General features: G+C 38.4%; 1 protein-coding gene across 1 annotated transcript in view; it reads right to left on the bottom strand.

The window, feature by feature from the left end:
• The window catches only part of ATP8B4 (ATPase phospholipid transporting 8B4 (putative)), a 201,528-nt gene extending 185,929 nt beyond the window's left edge, over positions 1-15,599 (bottom strand). Inside the window, exons 1-2 of the mRNA XM_063090055.1 lie at positions 15,554-15,599; positions 13,499-13,557 (exon numbers count right to left, since the gene is read on the bottom strand). Of these exons, the coding sequence (XP_062946125.1) occupies positions 13,499-13,557; positions 15,554-15,599 (105 nt within the window). The remainder of the gene's footprint in view (positions 1-13,498; positions 13,558-15,553) is intronic.
• Positions 15,600-16,799: the final 1,200 nt, after the last annotated feature.

The raw sequence follows: 16,799 nt of genomic DNA, 5'->3' as shown, positions 1-16,799 counted from the left end.
TCATACTCAAAGTACTTAACTCCAGTGTGTGCCAGAAGTACTTTTGAATGAGCTCATCATTTTCTTCAGTCAGATTAGGTTTAGATCAACCTAAAGGTGACTGGCACGTGGCTTTCTGAGTAGCCAAGTGTTTCCCCAAATCCAGACAGAGATCACACAGTGCAAACTGGTAGATTTTCAAACCAAGTCAGACCATTTTTACCCTATATAAACGGAATGTGGTATTTTATCTTTCTTTCATTTTCTTTAAAAGAGATTTCTATGAATATGAACAACTTTAAGAAAAGAAATACATTTATCCCTTCCTAGAAAATTGTCTTCTTTATCCAGATACAGTGAAAATGTTAATTGTTAGTCTACACCACTCATCTTCATACTTAATTGTATGATATCCTATACTATTATTTCATTTATGCATATGAAATAATCTCAAAATCCCAACAGATAGCAGACTCCTGAAGGTCTGTGACCTTATCGTATATGCAGGTACTTCAAAAAGCTCATTGAAAAAATAGAATTAGAAGATAATCTGAACCATTCCATAAACTTTTTGAAATGTCCTCATACCTCTTTCAGTCTCTAGACCATTTAACAAGTGATAAACACTTAATAATTACTCAATACAAAGAGATAAACCTAACTGGAAAAAATACAAAATAATACACAGAGGGGGAGAAATTCTATTTATAAGAAAAAAACACAAGCCAACATAATTGTTCATAGTTCACAACACAACGAAATGATTTCTAGTATCTAGAGAAGTACTTTTGCCAAAGAAAGGCCCTAGCATAAATATAGATTTTTCACATTATTTAGCACAACATTCAGTTTATTAATATTCTCATATCAGAGTGTAACAAATTAAAAACTTAAATATTTCTTTAGCTTATTTTCTCACCTAGAAAAGTCTGAGCAGTGCTTTCTCTGCAAAACATAATAAAGTTTAATCCATTTGTGCTTCTAACCTCAAAAATGTCTTGCTTAGGACAACGGCGTTTTTGTGGTATCTGGCCTAAAAGAGTGTTTGAAATATCGAACATGGGACTAAGTGGTTTGCAGGAATCATCGAAACATGACTTGGAAAGGAAGCTTCAAAGTTCAATTATTCATTCTATCCTTCTGCTTCCATATAGAAGTCATCTAAACCAGCACTATAATAGATGGGTTTTTTGGTTTTTTTTAAGGCATTCTGCTTGTTAAGACAGAGAGCAATAATACAACATAATTAAACAAAAATTGGGTTGGCAGCAAGGACAGTTCATTATAGAAATTGGGACTACTTAATTAAACCAGATTAATGTAAGGATTAATGGCCCAAAAGCAATGTATAAAGAGGTCTCTAATGATAAAGCATATGGCTATGTCCTTAACTCTGTTGTGCTCAATATTATTATTACTAACTTAGATCAGTGATTCTTAATCCTGGTTGCCCATTAAAATCACCTGGGGAGCTTTAACAAAAATGCCTAGGATCTACCCGCAGAGCTTCCAATTTAATTGGTCCACTGGTTTAGATATCAATGAAGATACAGAAGAATGTTTAGTAAGTTTGCAAATGGCACAATAATAAAAGGGATTGTTTAATGACAGAGTAAGTGCCTGTTGTGTGCCAAGCCCTACGACAAGCAAGACACAGAGACAAATGTGACTCAGTCCTTGCCATTAACAATGAAAATTAGATTAATATATTAATAGGATTCAACAATCACCAAAAAGCTAGTGCAATCTTAGACTGCTTTAATAATTATTTCTCTGCTTTAAGCTGGTCAAGTAACTTCTAGAATATTGTGTTTAACTTTGGAGCAACCCACTCTAGGAGATTATAGAAAAGCTCTCTAAAAAAAAATAAATAAATAAGGACTTGCAGGTGCTCATCCTGGAGATTAGTCTATGCAACCAATCTGTTTGATATTTTAAACACGAACATCAGAAGGGTTGTCAAGTGAAACAGGAGACATGTTTACTCTGCTTCAGCCTCCAAAGAAAAACTAAAATCAGTGGAACATAAAGCAAAAGAATATCAATTTGGCTCAATTGATGAAAAAATGTCTAATGATCAAAACTATCCAAAGACAGAAAAGGCTGTTTTGGGAGGGAGTGAGTTCCCTCCTCCAGAGGGACATAAGCACAGACTGGATATGTAGTTGGTTAGAATTCGGTATAGAGAATTGAATGGGAAAGCTTTAAAGGATAATTCCACACTGAGATTCTGCAATGAACATAAGCCAACTTCCTTGCAGTACCAGAGAAGTCAGGTTTTTCCTTTTGTATAAAACAACCCTTCTTCTTCCCTGCACTTTTGGACTATTGGTGTAGAATGATATCACCATCTACAACATATCTAGATGGCACCTGAACAGCCATTGCTGTAATGATGTGACCTTGAGCCATGGCAAGAATGACAACCAAGGAGCACACATGAAACCCAGAAATATTAGGGCTTCTAGAAATGTCAAGTCAAGGGTATCCGACTTAAATCCCCAATTTAGACATGCAAATTTGATTGCTGTCCTCTGCTTAATTCCTCAAAAAACAGCCACTCATTATTCAGGCCAGAACGTTCCTACAAAGCTTACACACAGCCTTACAACTGCAACCTTACCTACGCACAACGCATTCACACAGCACACATACATTTAAACACACAACACGAGTACAGCCCCTCACCAACTCTTAGAATCATTTTTAAAGTATCTTCAAGTTTAACTGTAATGCCCAAGTCACCGACTTTTGTAAGAAACCTGTGTATTAAATACTTGATAACTGCTATAAGTGTAGATTTTGAGTTCTCACCGCAAAAAAAAATCATAAGCATGTGAAGCGATGCACATGTTAATTCGTTCGATTTATCCATTCCACAATGTATACATATTTCAAAACATTATGTTGTGTGCCATAAATTCACACAATTTTTATCTATTTATTAAGAAAAAAAAAGAAACAACATACAAACCCAGATATAAAATACAACAGTAATCTGAGCACTGGTTTTATAATAGTGGACATAAATTTGAGCCTACATTTTTACATGAATAATTTGATTAATCTTTCAACTACAAACATAAAATATGATAGTTACCATCTTTTAGCAATATGATTCAGAGAACCAGACTACTTGGTCCAGTAAGGAAAATTGCAAAACAAGATAAAAACCACTTTGAGACTGTTGGAGTTGGTGGTTTTTCCGTTAACTCTCAATTGTGACTGAACTTGCCCAATTCCGTCCACATGGTTGATTTATGGATTACTTTCATAAACCATTTGCCGGCAAAGGAAACTGCATTTGTCATTCTCTCTCCACAAGGGAAGTTACTTTTCTTCCTACTTCATGTTTTTATTTCTCAGTCTTAGCTGAAATTTATTCCACTATAGCCAAACTACATAGAGCTCCAAAATTCTACTGTCAAAAATTGCTTATCTTAATTCTTCTAATTCCAATTATATGTTGCTTGCATACTTTTCAGTTTCATAGAATTGCAATGAAGAAAGTACAATTAAAAATAAATAAATAAGCCAAATCTGTGTGGTTTTACTTAAATTTTACTTCACAAAGTAGATGGAATGAAAACTAGTTTATGAGGATGCTGAAATGATCCCAAGCCTAGAACAGGTAAATAACAAACAAACACTTCAGAGTGCTAGAGTTTAACCAGAATCTTTAATTACCTTAATGTGTCATTTTAGAGCATTTAGAGATAGGAATGCAGAGGCTAGGACAAAAGATTGAAACAGGCAAATCAAATTAAGGAAACAAGGGATCAGACAAATACCTACCCAAAGAATAACACTATTTAAACAAATCAGACATCAAAAAGATAAAATATTTATGCTTTTAAACTATTGAATCCAGAAAGAAAATGAATTTAAGAGATATCCAGAAAATATATTTTCTCCTATAAGTAAATTATTTATAAAGGAAAGATAAAAACCTCTGTCATATAGAACTTAGAATAATATACACAGATAGTAACACACACAAAACAGAAGGCATTTTCAATGTTTGCTAAAAAGCCACTGTTACTATGGTGATGCCCCAATACAAAAAAGCAACAACTAACAACCAGAAACCCATAACAAATGCAAGCTACTGGCACTTTCCATGACTAATTCCAACTTGTCACACTGTTTGTCATCATCTATACTCTCCGGTTGTTGTGTGAATCACTCTGGTTATCAGGCCTATTGGTGAGGGTCTGCATGTGCTGGCAGTGCAGCTGTGCTGTCCAAGAAGGAAAGAAAGAGAAACCCGATTTTCCCATCAGACTGGGGATTAAAGCAGGACCGGGATGTGTCCCAACATATTGATATCCCACGAATCTCCCAAAGAAAATATTTAGGGTTTTACCTTTCCATGATCTTATGTACCTGAAAAGCCAAAATATGTGAGATTGATTCAACAATGCTTCTCTTAACCAGTGAGCCTAAAAGCTTTTCTCTCCTTTTCATCACAGATTCTTAATGAAGTAAGCTATACTCTACTCCTTTCTCTTTTCAGGTTGTCTTTTTCTCCTGTACTCTGAATTCCAAACCCCACCTTTTAAAAAAAAAAAAAATTAGAACTGCTTTCTTGAGGTCCTCCAGTTACTTCCTTCTGATTAAAGCTGTTTTTCCTTAGCTCTTAACCTCAGGGCACCTACCGTTAGACCTGGTTGACCACTCCCTATTCCTGAGCTGCACCCTTCCCCAAGACTGTCACGTCACTGTCCTCTCGGTTCTCAATCTTGGCTGTTCTCTGCTCCTTCGCAATCTCCTTCTCTCCCACTCTCTAACTGTGAGCTTCCACCCCCACACCCCACAGTTCAGCCATCACTCCTTAACAAGTTCCATTTTTCTTCTAGCTTTAAGTATTTCCTTAAATATCCAGCTGATATTCCTAAATCTACAGCTCTCGCTACACCCAAGTTCCATTCCATATGAACCTGGGCATTTCCATTTGGGTATCTGGTCTATTTAATTGGGAGGGCAAATAAAACCTTTTTTTACTTTGTGACTCCCCAGCTCCTGAGAGCCTACTACCTCATATTCAAACTCTTTTCTTAAGCAGTCTGGTCTCACCTACCTGAACCGTAATTTCCCATGTCACACCTCTCACCCCCAATTAGGTCCAACTGCAGGCTCTGCTCATGCCTTCCCTCCTCACATTGGTGGTACAATTAAAAAAAAAAAAAAAAAAAAAAAAAAAACAAGGCTAGAATCATTTTTCACTTCCTCTAGCAAAAATTCCTCAAATATTTTTACTCATGTTGAGCTCTCCTTTCCCTGATATTTACAGGCCATACCAAAAAATTAGAATTTAGAATCACCTTTTCATTATCACTTATTATTAGGTTCATTCTTGTGTATTACTGAGTAGATTATATGTATATGCTCCTTGAGTGTGAAAAACAGAATCTGTACCCCCTTTCTTGATAACCCCAGTAGCACTCAACACACTGCTACTCTAAGCAGACACACGCTTCCAGCATGCACTACGGGGCCCACCTAAAAGTACCCTGCCCATACCAGTTTCCTCATGCATTTTTATCCCTTTGAGCTTTATACTTTCTTTTGTACATTGCCTGAAATCCTCTTTGGAAAGTAAATAAAGCAACAAACATACATGTTGCTAGGTATAGAGCAGGCACATTGTGCATATTGAATTTTGAAATTTATCTTTATTTCTATTATTTTTTTAAAAAGAGGCAATGAGTCATCTATTCACCCACACACACAGGAACATGAAATTTTACTGTTAGGTCAGTCTTTTCTCAGAGAAATACAGACATGTCCTCATAATGTGGGCCTAAAGAAGTCCAGTGACCTTCGGAGCTCACACACTCAGAAAGATAACAAACCATATGTTTCAACTCCACTCTCAACCACTTAGATTCTCAGTTAAGAGAAAAAAGAAGTGACTGTGGAAACATACAAAGCCCTGTTTAAATGGGTGAGAGGGAAAAGGAAGGGATTTGCATTGAGAGAGGCTTAGTGGCATCGCTGTGACTGCTGGGAGTTGGAGGTTTCAGTCATATTTGTTACACTGAGTGAACACTCTTTGGAAACCCCAAATGGGCATCGTTCCATCAATCACAAACATCACGAGAACAATAGACCTTATCCAATAACCTTGATATCACCAAGGCATTTTAATACTCAAGGAATAAATGACAGTGTTAGAATCACAATTTTTGAATGGCAGACTTTCTTTATATGTTTGCAAAACTGCTTGGTTAAATCTTCACCAACTTGTATAAGCCTGTGCACTTCCTGAATAGGATCAATAATTCAGCTCAAGGAAAAAATCCTTTAGAAACTCCCCATCTACCTTTCTGCATGAAATATATTCAGAAAAAATGTATTAAGTGTTTGGCTTTAGTGAAGTGTCTGAGTTTGAGCAGGATAACTTTATTGTCCCTCAAATTAGTTCATCTCCTTTCTCAAAGTCTGCTAAAATTCAAGAGAATTGGGTAGGGATAGAGTGTGCCTGGGCCTATGTGAAAGAGAGAGAAACAAAAACCAATAGGAACCAATGTTTTCCATCGTCATTTCTTTATTTTTAAACCAAGTCAGAAAATAACCATAATTAACAATTTTTCTGACATTTTTTTCACATGAATAATTTTAATACAACTGTTTGTGCTACTTCTGCCACTCACTTTGAACTCTGTTTAGTGGGGATAATGAGTCTGGCTGTTTGCCTCACTCATAATTTTTCCAACATTTTTAACATTAACATATTTTAAAGATAAATGTTTTCATTATAGTACTTTTATTATTCATTCCTATTATTAACCAAGAAACTCCCTCCTAATGAGAAAAATAATTCTAGCTCACTCTCTCCCCACTCTCCAATCCAATTTTGTTTTATACATCTTGGCACTCCGAAATTCCTCTTGTAATTTTATGTTTTCCACCTTTCAGTTCTCACAATATCATGTCTAATTTAACAATTAATTTTACTTGTAATCATTAACCTTGTCCTTTGTTTATGTTCTAAACCTTTATCTCTCAAAAGTATTTCTGATCTTCTTTTAATCCTGTGCTATGTACTATAATGTGCTTTGCAACTTTAGGGTATGTTGATAAATTAAGATTCTCTGGGTATTGAATAGCTTTCTTCAGCCTTCAAAGAGAAAAGTTTGCTTGGCCAGGCTTAGTGTTTGTAGAAATTGCACGATTTATCCAGATTTTGTATGAATTTTTCTCCCAAATTCTCATCTATAAATACTAAGGATAAGATTTAAAGTCTTAGCCTCACATTGTAAAACTTTAAATCTTCTTCATCTACCTTTGTCTTTATCATATAAAAACTTTACCAGTGGGTATGTAGGGGAAAGGAAGGAGATTGGGGTTAGTTTTCTTTATTTTGTTTCTATCGTCTTTGCTTGTTTGTTTTCCACGATTGGTCAAAAGAGCAACATGGTATCACAGAAAAAATACAGGCTTTGGAACCTGCCCAATCTAAGTTGGTATTCCATAAAAAAAATAAAATAAAATAAAATAAAGAAAATTTTAAAAAGAAAAAAAAAAATTGGTATTCCATCTTTGCCACCTTTTAGTTGTGACTTAGACAAGTTACTAAATGGAGTCCCAGCTCCATCTCACTGAGTTTTGCAGAAGATTGAAATATATGCAAAGCAACTGTACACAGCTGGATTCACAGCTGTACGAATGGGAGCTGTGTGATCCAGCCGTGTGACCTTGAGCAAGTCACAGAAGTGATATCTCTATGACTCACTGTTTTCACATACAAAAGTGAGATAATAAAAGTACTCCATATGGTTGTTGTAAGACAAAGCAAGTTTACTATAGTAGAGTGTTTACAACCATGCCTTTCATATGGTAAGCACTATATGTGTTAAGCTATTATTATTATCACTATTTTCCATGTATCTGTCAATATCCATGCTGAGATAGTAGGAAAATTTGAATTCATCAAATGCTTTGCCCAGAGTAGGTAATCAAGGAGTATCTCATTGAATTATTATCATTTTGATATGGCTTATCTGGTAAGGGAGCCTCTGCCACCACGATCATTCACACTGTTAGTCCTCTTATCTTAGGGGTCTTGCTTTCTCTACTATTGCATCATCTGCACAATTTACAGCAACTTCCACATCTTCAGTACCACAGATTTGCTAATTTTTTGGCATTATATTTTCTACAAAAAGTTTACCAGTTTGGCCAATTTCTCAGTTCTTTTTAACATTGTTACCACTGATTTTTTTTTTTTATTGTGGTAAAATACATGTAAGATAAGGGTTGCCATATTAAGCATTTTTAAACATACAATTTACATTCACAATGCTTTGTAACCACTACCTCCATCTATTTCCAAAACTTTTTCATCATCCCCAACATAAACTCTGACCCATTAAGCAAGAACTTCTGGTTATTCCTTCCCCCAAGTTTCTGGAAACTTCTAATCTCTTTCTATCTCTGAAGTTTTTTTCTTTTTAATTTATTTTTTCTTAATTGGCCCATGATAATTGTATATATTTATGGAGTACAATGTGATATTTGGGTACATTTATACTGTGTGTAATGATCACATCAGGGTGCTCAGCATATTCATCACCTCAAACATTTCTCACCTCCTTGTGTTGGGAACATTCAGCATCCTCTCAGCTAGCTACGTGAAGTTACACAGTAAATTGTTGTTGACTGTGGTCTCCCTATATTGCTACAGAACACTAAGAAAGATTTTATTCTTTCTATCTCTCTACAATTTTGTATACATTGACCACCCTATCACTGATATCTTAGTTTATCGAGTGCTTTATGGGGAACCTAAATTTTATTGTGAGTATTTGCACACAGGGATGTTAGGTATAAGAGAAAATTCCATATAAAAAACTTAGCACAGGGACTGGTACATAGTAAGCATCTAATAAACATTAGCTAGTCTTACTGTTATCGGATACTTTATATAAATTATCTAATTTAATCCTTAATCCTTTAGTAAATAACCCTACAAGGAAAATTCCTCCATATCACAAGGGATATAACTTATGCTTAGAGAAATAATCAGATCAAGATCTCAACTTAGCAATGAAAGAAAAAGAAAGGACTCAAACTATGGTCTATAATATCCCAAAACACTCTTTCCATTATATTTGAGGGGACTTCACCATTTCTCCTTTTATCTTTTTCATAGTAAGTTTCAGTTTATTCCCACTTTCTTTTCAGCCTTTTGCTGGGAATGCTAATTCTTCAATTATTTTGAGCATTCTACCTGGAATCTGTTGGGGTCTGTTCAAATCCATTTCTGTTTGGGGCGACATTCTTTAAAGCTGGGCAAGACTGAGCCAAAAGACCTAGGCTGCTGCCTTTCTCAGAAAGATTTCCATTTAGGAAGTGGTTTTTAAAAACCTTAAAAACAGATATGCATATGTTCATAGCCCTGCATAGCCTAGCTCATAGGGTGACTGTATATTATTCTATTTTACTGTTTACTATAAGTCTATGAAATAAATATTTTTATTATTCCCTTGCAGCTGAACAGACTGAAGCTGAAAGAGGCCCCACAGCTCACTGTATGGCCAGCTATCCTGTTAGGAGTTCCCCAATCAAGGCAACACAAGCTGGGTGTGGTGGGGATCCATGTTCCTTCTAGGAGCTGACAGGTGCTCATTCCTTCTGAGCCACAACAGTGGTCATCGTGCCCCCCTCTACTCTGCAGCTTCCCTTTTTCAACTTTTGTTGTCATTCTTGGTTTTGCCAGCCCATAGTGGATTTTGTCTTCCTTGGCATGTTTTAACTCAGAGACTGAACTACCTTGTTCAATCCTGTGGTCACAGGACTGTTCTACTATCTTGTCGTTATCAGGAAACCCAACAGAAAACACAGCTACAGTGGCCCATCTCTGTGCTTTTATTCAATATCATGAAAGTTCCAGAGAAAACCATTCCTGTATCATTAGCATATTAGTACTTTTAAAAGAAAGAAAGATCTGAAGCAATCATAGCAAATTGCTAACATGCATTCTGTCTGGGTGGTGGGCCTATGTTATCATATTATTTCCCTTAAAATATCTCATAAATTAAGTAAAAATAAAAATAAATAGAAAAGACTGTGTTGTCTTGTAAAACACAAACAAAATCTGGCTTTTCTTATAGAGCTGTACTCACAGAATGAAAATTCTCATTATACATTGGAAAACAAGTAAACACAGTCAAGTACTTAAATGCATAACTACCCCCACAGTAGATTAGTTATTACTGTTTTTTTCCCCAAGGTCTTAAAATATACACATAACTACTCTGATTTGGGATTGATGGTCAAAGCTTTCAAGATTCATCCTCTACACTTAAAGGACTGGCTACAGAATGGATGGAAAGGCATCGGCCAAGTCTGGTAATGACCAGAGGGGCTAAATGACCATATGTCAGGAGGCCACACAGAGTGGCATTCATCACCTCGGGGAATTATAGTCCCTCCCTCTCTCAGGCTAAGAAGCATGTTCATAGCCTCCTGAGAGCGATTCCTTCTCTCAGGAGCAGACTTACTTTAACCAAGCTTACAAGACTGATGAATAAAACGAGAGTGCCAATAAATTGCTTTACAATGGGAAATCTGTCATAGAGACAGCATACCAACTCCCTGTAGGGAAACCTACATTGAAAATCAAATTATAATCACAAGTTTGCATGACTAGCATAGCATGAGAAAGGAGGAGATGTTAGCTACCTCTGTTGAATATTAATAGCATATGTGCAATACAATAGCCCAATGCATCCATCTCCACATACAGGAAAGACCTGCCAATAGGAACAAAATACTAAAAACTCCATTGACCAAAACTTTCTCTCCTCTGGCCACTGCTTGGATGGACACTGCCAAGTTTACCCCTGTGACTCTCATATTTCTATGTTTTATCGGCACCGCACTCTCCCTATATTTCTATGTTTTAATGGGCATCAGACCCCTCTTTGAACTGAAACTCTCTTTCACTAAATGTGCTGGTACACTCAATCATACAGCAGGTCTTATAGGTAACATGTCACCTACAGAAGCAGTTCTATAATTACCTTAGAACTTATAAAAGACTTCATGCAGCAGAGGTCCAGTCAAGATGGTGGAATAGACGATCCCCAGCATCACTCTCTCCCAGAAATCAACCAATTTACAACTATAAAAACGTAACATCAGCCAAGCTGGGGCTGCTGGAGCTTTGGGGAAGAGGATGAGAGACCTACAGAATGCATGACGGTGGGAGAAGCCACAATGAGAGAAAGAAAAAACTGCTCTGACCATTTCATGCTGCAGCTGCTTTAATGCTGGAACTGCTGAGCACACGGAGCAGGAGCTGGCAAAAGCTGCAACTGTGCCCTTTGGATGGAGTTGCTTGGAGGCAGCAGGGAAGAAGAGGGCCTTGGTGGCCCCCAGGCCAGCAAGACCACTACTAGGGTTCCCGTGGACCCACATAGGAGCAAGGAGCCACAACAACTGAAAAAATGAAGCCACTCAGAGGCCGGTGAGTCATCACAAGGGACTGGTGCACAGCCCATCCCATGGGAAGTGTTTGCAGCATGGACCGTGGGAGAGACAGGCCCACCGGGGGAATACTGGGACACAGCAAGGACAGCTGATCTGCACCCCAATCAGTGTAGGAACACTCAGAGAAGACTGGTCAGGAATATAGAATTGCATGGGGTGCAGTTTGATGAAAAGACTCAGGCCCAGATCAGAGTTATTACACAACCCAGATCCACCAGGTCTCTAGAGAGCTGGAAGTACCTATAAAATCAACCATTATAATCTGTGCTGCACAAAAAGCTTTCCCCAGGGAAACAGCAGCAAAGCAGCAATTTAGCTCAACCACAGAGCTCAAGTACTGTCTGAACAGGAAGTTCCCCACTTCAAAAGTAAGCACAAGACAAAAAAACTAGTTCCAGCTCAGACACACTGCCAGTGCCTCAGGTCCGCCCAGGGATGTGAGGCCTGGAGCTGGGGACCAGAGCCTCCTCCCACAGCCAGGCACACCATCAGCACCTCGGGGGCTGCCAGGGTACCTGAGCCATGGATCTGGGGATCAGACCCCCCCACCCACAACCAGGCACACCATGCCAGCACCTCAGGGACCCCCCCAGGAAGCAAGGTATGGAGCCAGGGACTGGACACCCCCCTTCCACAACCAGGCACACCGTGCCAGTGCCTCAGGGCCTAGGGCATGGATCTGGGGAATGGAGCCCCCTCCCACAACAAGGCACACTGTGCCAGAGCCTCGGGGTCCACCCAGGGGCCTGAGGTATGGAGCCAGGGACGAGATCCTCCCCACAACCAGGCACACCACAAGCACCAAGGAGCATGCCAAAAACATCATCTCCATGTGGATGACCCACCACAGCCACCACAATAACCATGGCTGCCGTGAAAGTGGCTAGACATCACAGCCACCACGCAGATGGTCCACCAGCCACTGGAATGCATTGACACAAGGTGAGTCACCAGCAAAGATAAAGAAAAGAAGAGGATGTCTCTCTCCACAAAGCCCATTCCAGAGTGACAGAAGAAGCATCTGCTCTATGATAATACTGGGGGACCTGAACACACCTCTCAGCATTGGACAGGTCATCTAGGCAAGAAATCAACAGAGTAATCATTATTCTTTCAGAAGGAAAGAAGAAATCTAGTGTAACTAGAGGGGGGAGGGGGAAGGAGAAGGGAGATGGGGTGAGATTGGACAAGGGGCATAAAGAATAAGTATAATTTGTAATAATATATATGCTAGTAATACTGATTTGATCAACATATGTCAATGTTGGACCCCCAAAATATGTATAATCAATTTTGATTCAATAAAAATTTTTTTTGAAAAAAGACTTCATATAGCAACTTAAGTTGTCATAGATGAATAAGATCTTTAATGAGGGCCCATGATATAATTCAGAAAGTTGTTTATCAGTGCATCCCACGTTCCTAGAACAATACCAGTCACTTAGGAGATGCTTAATAAATATTTCTTACATAAATGAAGAAAACCCTCATTTTGAAAAAAAAAAAAGTAGTTCAGTACAAGCCTAAAGTTCACACACTTAAACTAATCATTCTCACTGCTCACTTTGCAAATACAATCATTCAGGACCTGGGAACTTTCTCCTGCATATACTTTTCCACATTCAGACTGAGTTGCTTAGAGAAAACCCGCCAAAAGCCATTCATCAATCATCAGCTACTACCACCACTTTCATCACCAAATACCACCAAAAAGGCCCATTTTCATATTATTCCTGTGTGTTCTAGACCCCAAAGGGACACTAAAATAAACTAAGCATCAATTCTTGAGAAAGAAATGTTTTATCGCCTTCCCATGCCAATACATACACCAACCACTCAGTGCAGGAGAGAAATGTGTGTAAACATTATTCGGATCTGTATCTATGGAAACATATGGCTATTAAAACAGGCCAACAAAGAAAGTTTTTAGCAAGGTCATAAAGTTTTATAAGGTATGAATGCTACTGTCATTAGGGTAAGACCTACCACAGCAGGTATGTACTATGTGTGTTTTACTCACTGCATACTGGAACTTTTCGTTATATTCACGGTCATTGGCTTTCACTATCCGTTCCACTTCTAAAAAGAAAGAGAAATCAGGTATGAAATTAAATTTTAGACCCATAGAAACACATAACTCATTAAAATAACATTACTTAGGTTACTCTGATTGTTGTCAAGGTTGCAAGAATTCTTTGCTTTGAAATTCAAAGGCATTAGTTTTTTCCAGCCTAAATGTTGGAACATGTGCTGGAAAGTACACAAATGGAAAGCCGAAATGTTCCTCATTGTCTTTCCGATGCCAGCCATAAAGCAAAACATTATGTGCCTCCAATTTCTAGTCCCTTCAGCTCTGCAAATACCCTTTCTCTTAACTTTAAGTAGTTCCTAAAGGAGAAGGAGCCACTGAAAGTCAAACACACCCTGGGAAGGATTTCTTTTTTCTTTTGTTCTTTTTGTTACAAAGGCACAAAATACAACATAACCAGATAAAACCATACGGAAGTGGCCAGAGATGTCACTGACCTTATGGTTCTAGAACCAAAGGTGGTATTTCTAAAAGCTCTGGCATTTCAAGAGGAACACCACTTGATCAGGAGACTAAGACCTGCCCTTAGGTAGAAGTGATCAAAGAATAAAATCTCTTCTAAAAACAAATGCAAATACCAGCGCAAACAACAATATAAAAGGCCAACAAACCCAAAGATTATGACAAGGCAGAAATAAAAATTTGCAGAGGGCAAAGAAAGACAGTGCTCCCAGAAGACCAGCAGAGCATGCTTTTGTAGTAAGGGTAGCAAGCTCTTGTTCCACATTTACTGAATTTAGAGTTGACCACAGGTTTGTGAGGGAATAATGAAAGCTCTGGGATGAAGGGCAGCAAAGCAAGCACCAGATGTCAATGTTGGACTCTCATGGTATGTGACTCGACCAACTCACCTGGGATTCCTTTTACCCCACAGTTCTCCACTTGGGTAAGTGGCAAGTGGCAAAATGTGTACGATGGGGGTAAGAGTCTGAGTTTAGAGAAGGTACTTACAAGCAGAGATGAAGGAGACTGGGGGGTGGAAAGTTACTTGGAGGTACACGTCAGGGGTGGAGGAGGGATTAGCAAGAGGAAAGCAAAGAGAAGAAAAGCTGGAGGTAGAAGGAAGGTGAGAAAGATGAGGGAGATGAAGAGTGAGAGAAGAAAGGGAGGAATAAATTTCAGCACCCGCCCACCCCCACCCCCCGTTTACTGGGCATCATGAATCGTAAGAACTGACTGATTTTCCCAAAAGTCTAAGAGGAATCCAATGCCTCTATAGCCCCTGTGGCTCAGCTCCCAAGTCTGAAGGTCATCTCTGAGGACTGTTCCTGACAAATGACATTCTGTCTATGGTTACGGTTGGGTTTCTGCCATCTGTAGAGTGTTTTGCTGTTTGACACCCACCTACATGGTTTCCTTCTTGCCTGTCTAATGTCAGTTCTCTGTGATTGTTCCTGTTTTCCAGTCTTCGTCACCTAATTGCTGATAAGGACAACATTGGAATGACAACATCAGCTGCCAACAGCTGAGTCGGTTTGTTCCTAATGTGGATAATTTTGAAATCCAGAATCCACCAGGAAGTAACCTCTCAATCAACCATCCACCTGAAAGAAATATTTCAAACTCTGGCTATAAAAGCACCGTCCTGTCTCTTTTTTGCTGATTCCTCAACAGAGAGCAAAAATTTCAAAGCCCACAATGGTACTTCGGAGGGTGAGGAGACTTAATGGCTTAAAAAGATAGAAAATTTATGTATATGCTCCTACCTTAACCCAGAAGTAGTAAAACTGCTGACAGAAAAACAATAGATATTACCGGGGGAAGGGTGGCTCTTTCTGCATGACAAAGGTTAACCTGGCCCACTGACATGCGAGGTGTAATTTATAGATCAACTTTAGCTGTAAATCAAAAATAAGATATACTAATTTGTATATTAATTGGCTTTAGCTTAGATCATATACATTCAGATGATGGTCATTTTTAAAGTTCATGTCTGTATGAAGCACATCCAAGAGCAGAATTCTCTAGTTCTGTACCTAATTTTACCCACTCCAAATACCAGAATCTTGACTCTGAGCCACACAAGAACCATCCCGTCTAGCGTCTCCATGTAATCACAATCCACAAGGATTGGGACTAGCCCTTCCCCAAAGCAGCCAACTAATTTCTGTGGCAGGTGAGTTTGGATCATCTTCTGGGTGTCCAGATTGCTCTTGTCTCACAAGACCTGGTTAGAGCCAGGCAGTCTTCTTTTTGCTTCTAATTCCTTATTAAGTCTTATTTTTTGCTTCTGTACTTCCATTAATTATAATCTTTCTGAACTGAGTCTTCATGCATTAATTCTGGCAGAAGATTTTGCATCACTTCATTAAGCTCTGCAAAATTCTGGTTTGGGTTCTAAATCCCTATAGTTTTCTACCTCCAACCTGACTATACTAGGCCTGAATTATCTTTGTAGGAACTAACTTTCTTTCATGTGCTACCACAGTGCATGAGGGGATATAAACCCTCTTGGCAATAAGTCACATCCTGCAAGAAGAGGAAGCTGAAAACAAATCCCACATACAGCTCCCTCTGAGAAAAGCTGAGGTACAATGACTTAATGCCCGATATTTCACAGGCATCATGGGATCCTTCCAGACGTTAGAGTAATGAAAAGAAAGTAGTCACCAAGGGGTTTATGATCTGCCTGTGTAAGCTCACTCCTGCACAGTATCACTAAATTTGTCTGGTTCCAAAAAGAAGAAAAGTAATATACAAGGATGCATAAAATATAGTAAGCCAGCATGTTTGAAGTGGAGTAAAAGAGCTTCCAGTTTAAGATGGCAAACTGAGTATGCCTTTTACCTCCTTTTCCTCTCTGGTCCCACTGAAATTACAAGAAATATGTTTTTTAAAAACAATAAAAACAGAACAGTGCTGGAAAACAAGAGTAGTGGCTAACAGAGGTTCATAAATTTTGAAGAAAGCCTAGAAAATAAAATAGAAAGCAGATGGGATCATTATAACCAGAAAAAAAAAAAAGGAATAGCTGTAGCCAAAAGAATTAGAAAAATGGTCTTCTCAATGGAGCCCCAGAGCAGCTCCAAATTCAGATTCAGTAAATACAGAGAATGAGAATGTGTTATAGATAGGTGACAGTCCCAGTTTATGCCTGTTTCTTAGAAAAATAATTACTAGGGTCCCTTTTCACTCTCAAAATTGTCTCAGTTTGGATGATAAGTTATATTATTACCTTTCTTACAGAATATCATCAGGGTAATTCAAAAATAATTGAGTCAGCTGGGCCCTC

This window comes from Cynocephalus volans, chromosome 3, assembly GCF_027409185.1.
Source record: "Cynocephalus volans isolate mCynVol1 chromosome 3, mCynVol1.pri, whole genome shotgun sequence".
Lineage (NCBI taxonomy): Eukaryota > Metazoa > Chordata > Mammalia > Dermoptera > Cynocephalidae > Cynocephalus > Cynocephalus volans.
This window is presented reverse-complemented; position numbering and strand designations above follow the sequence as displayed.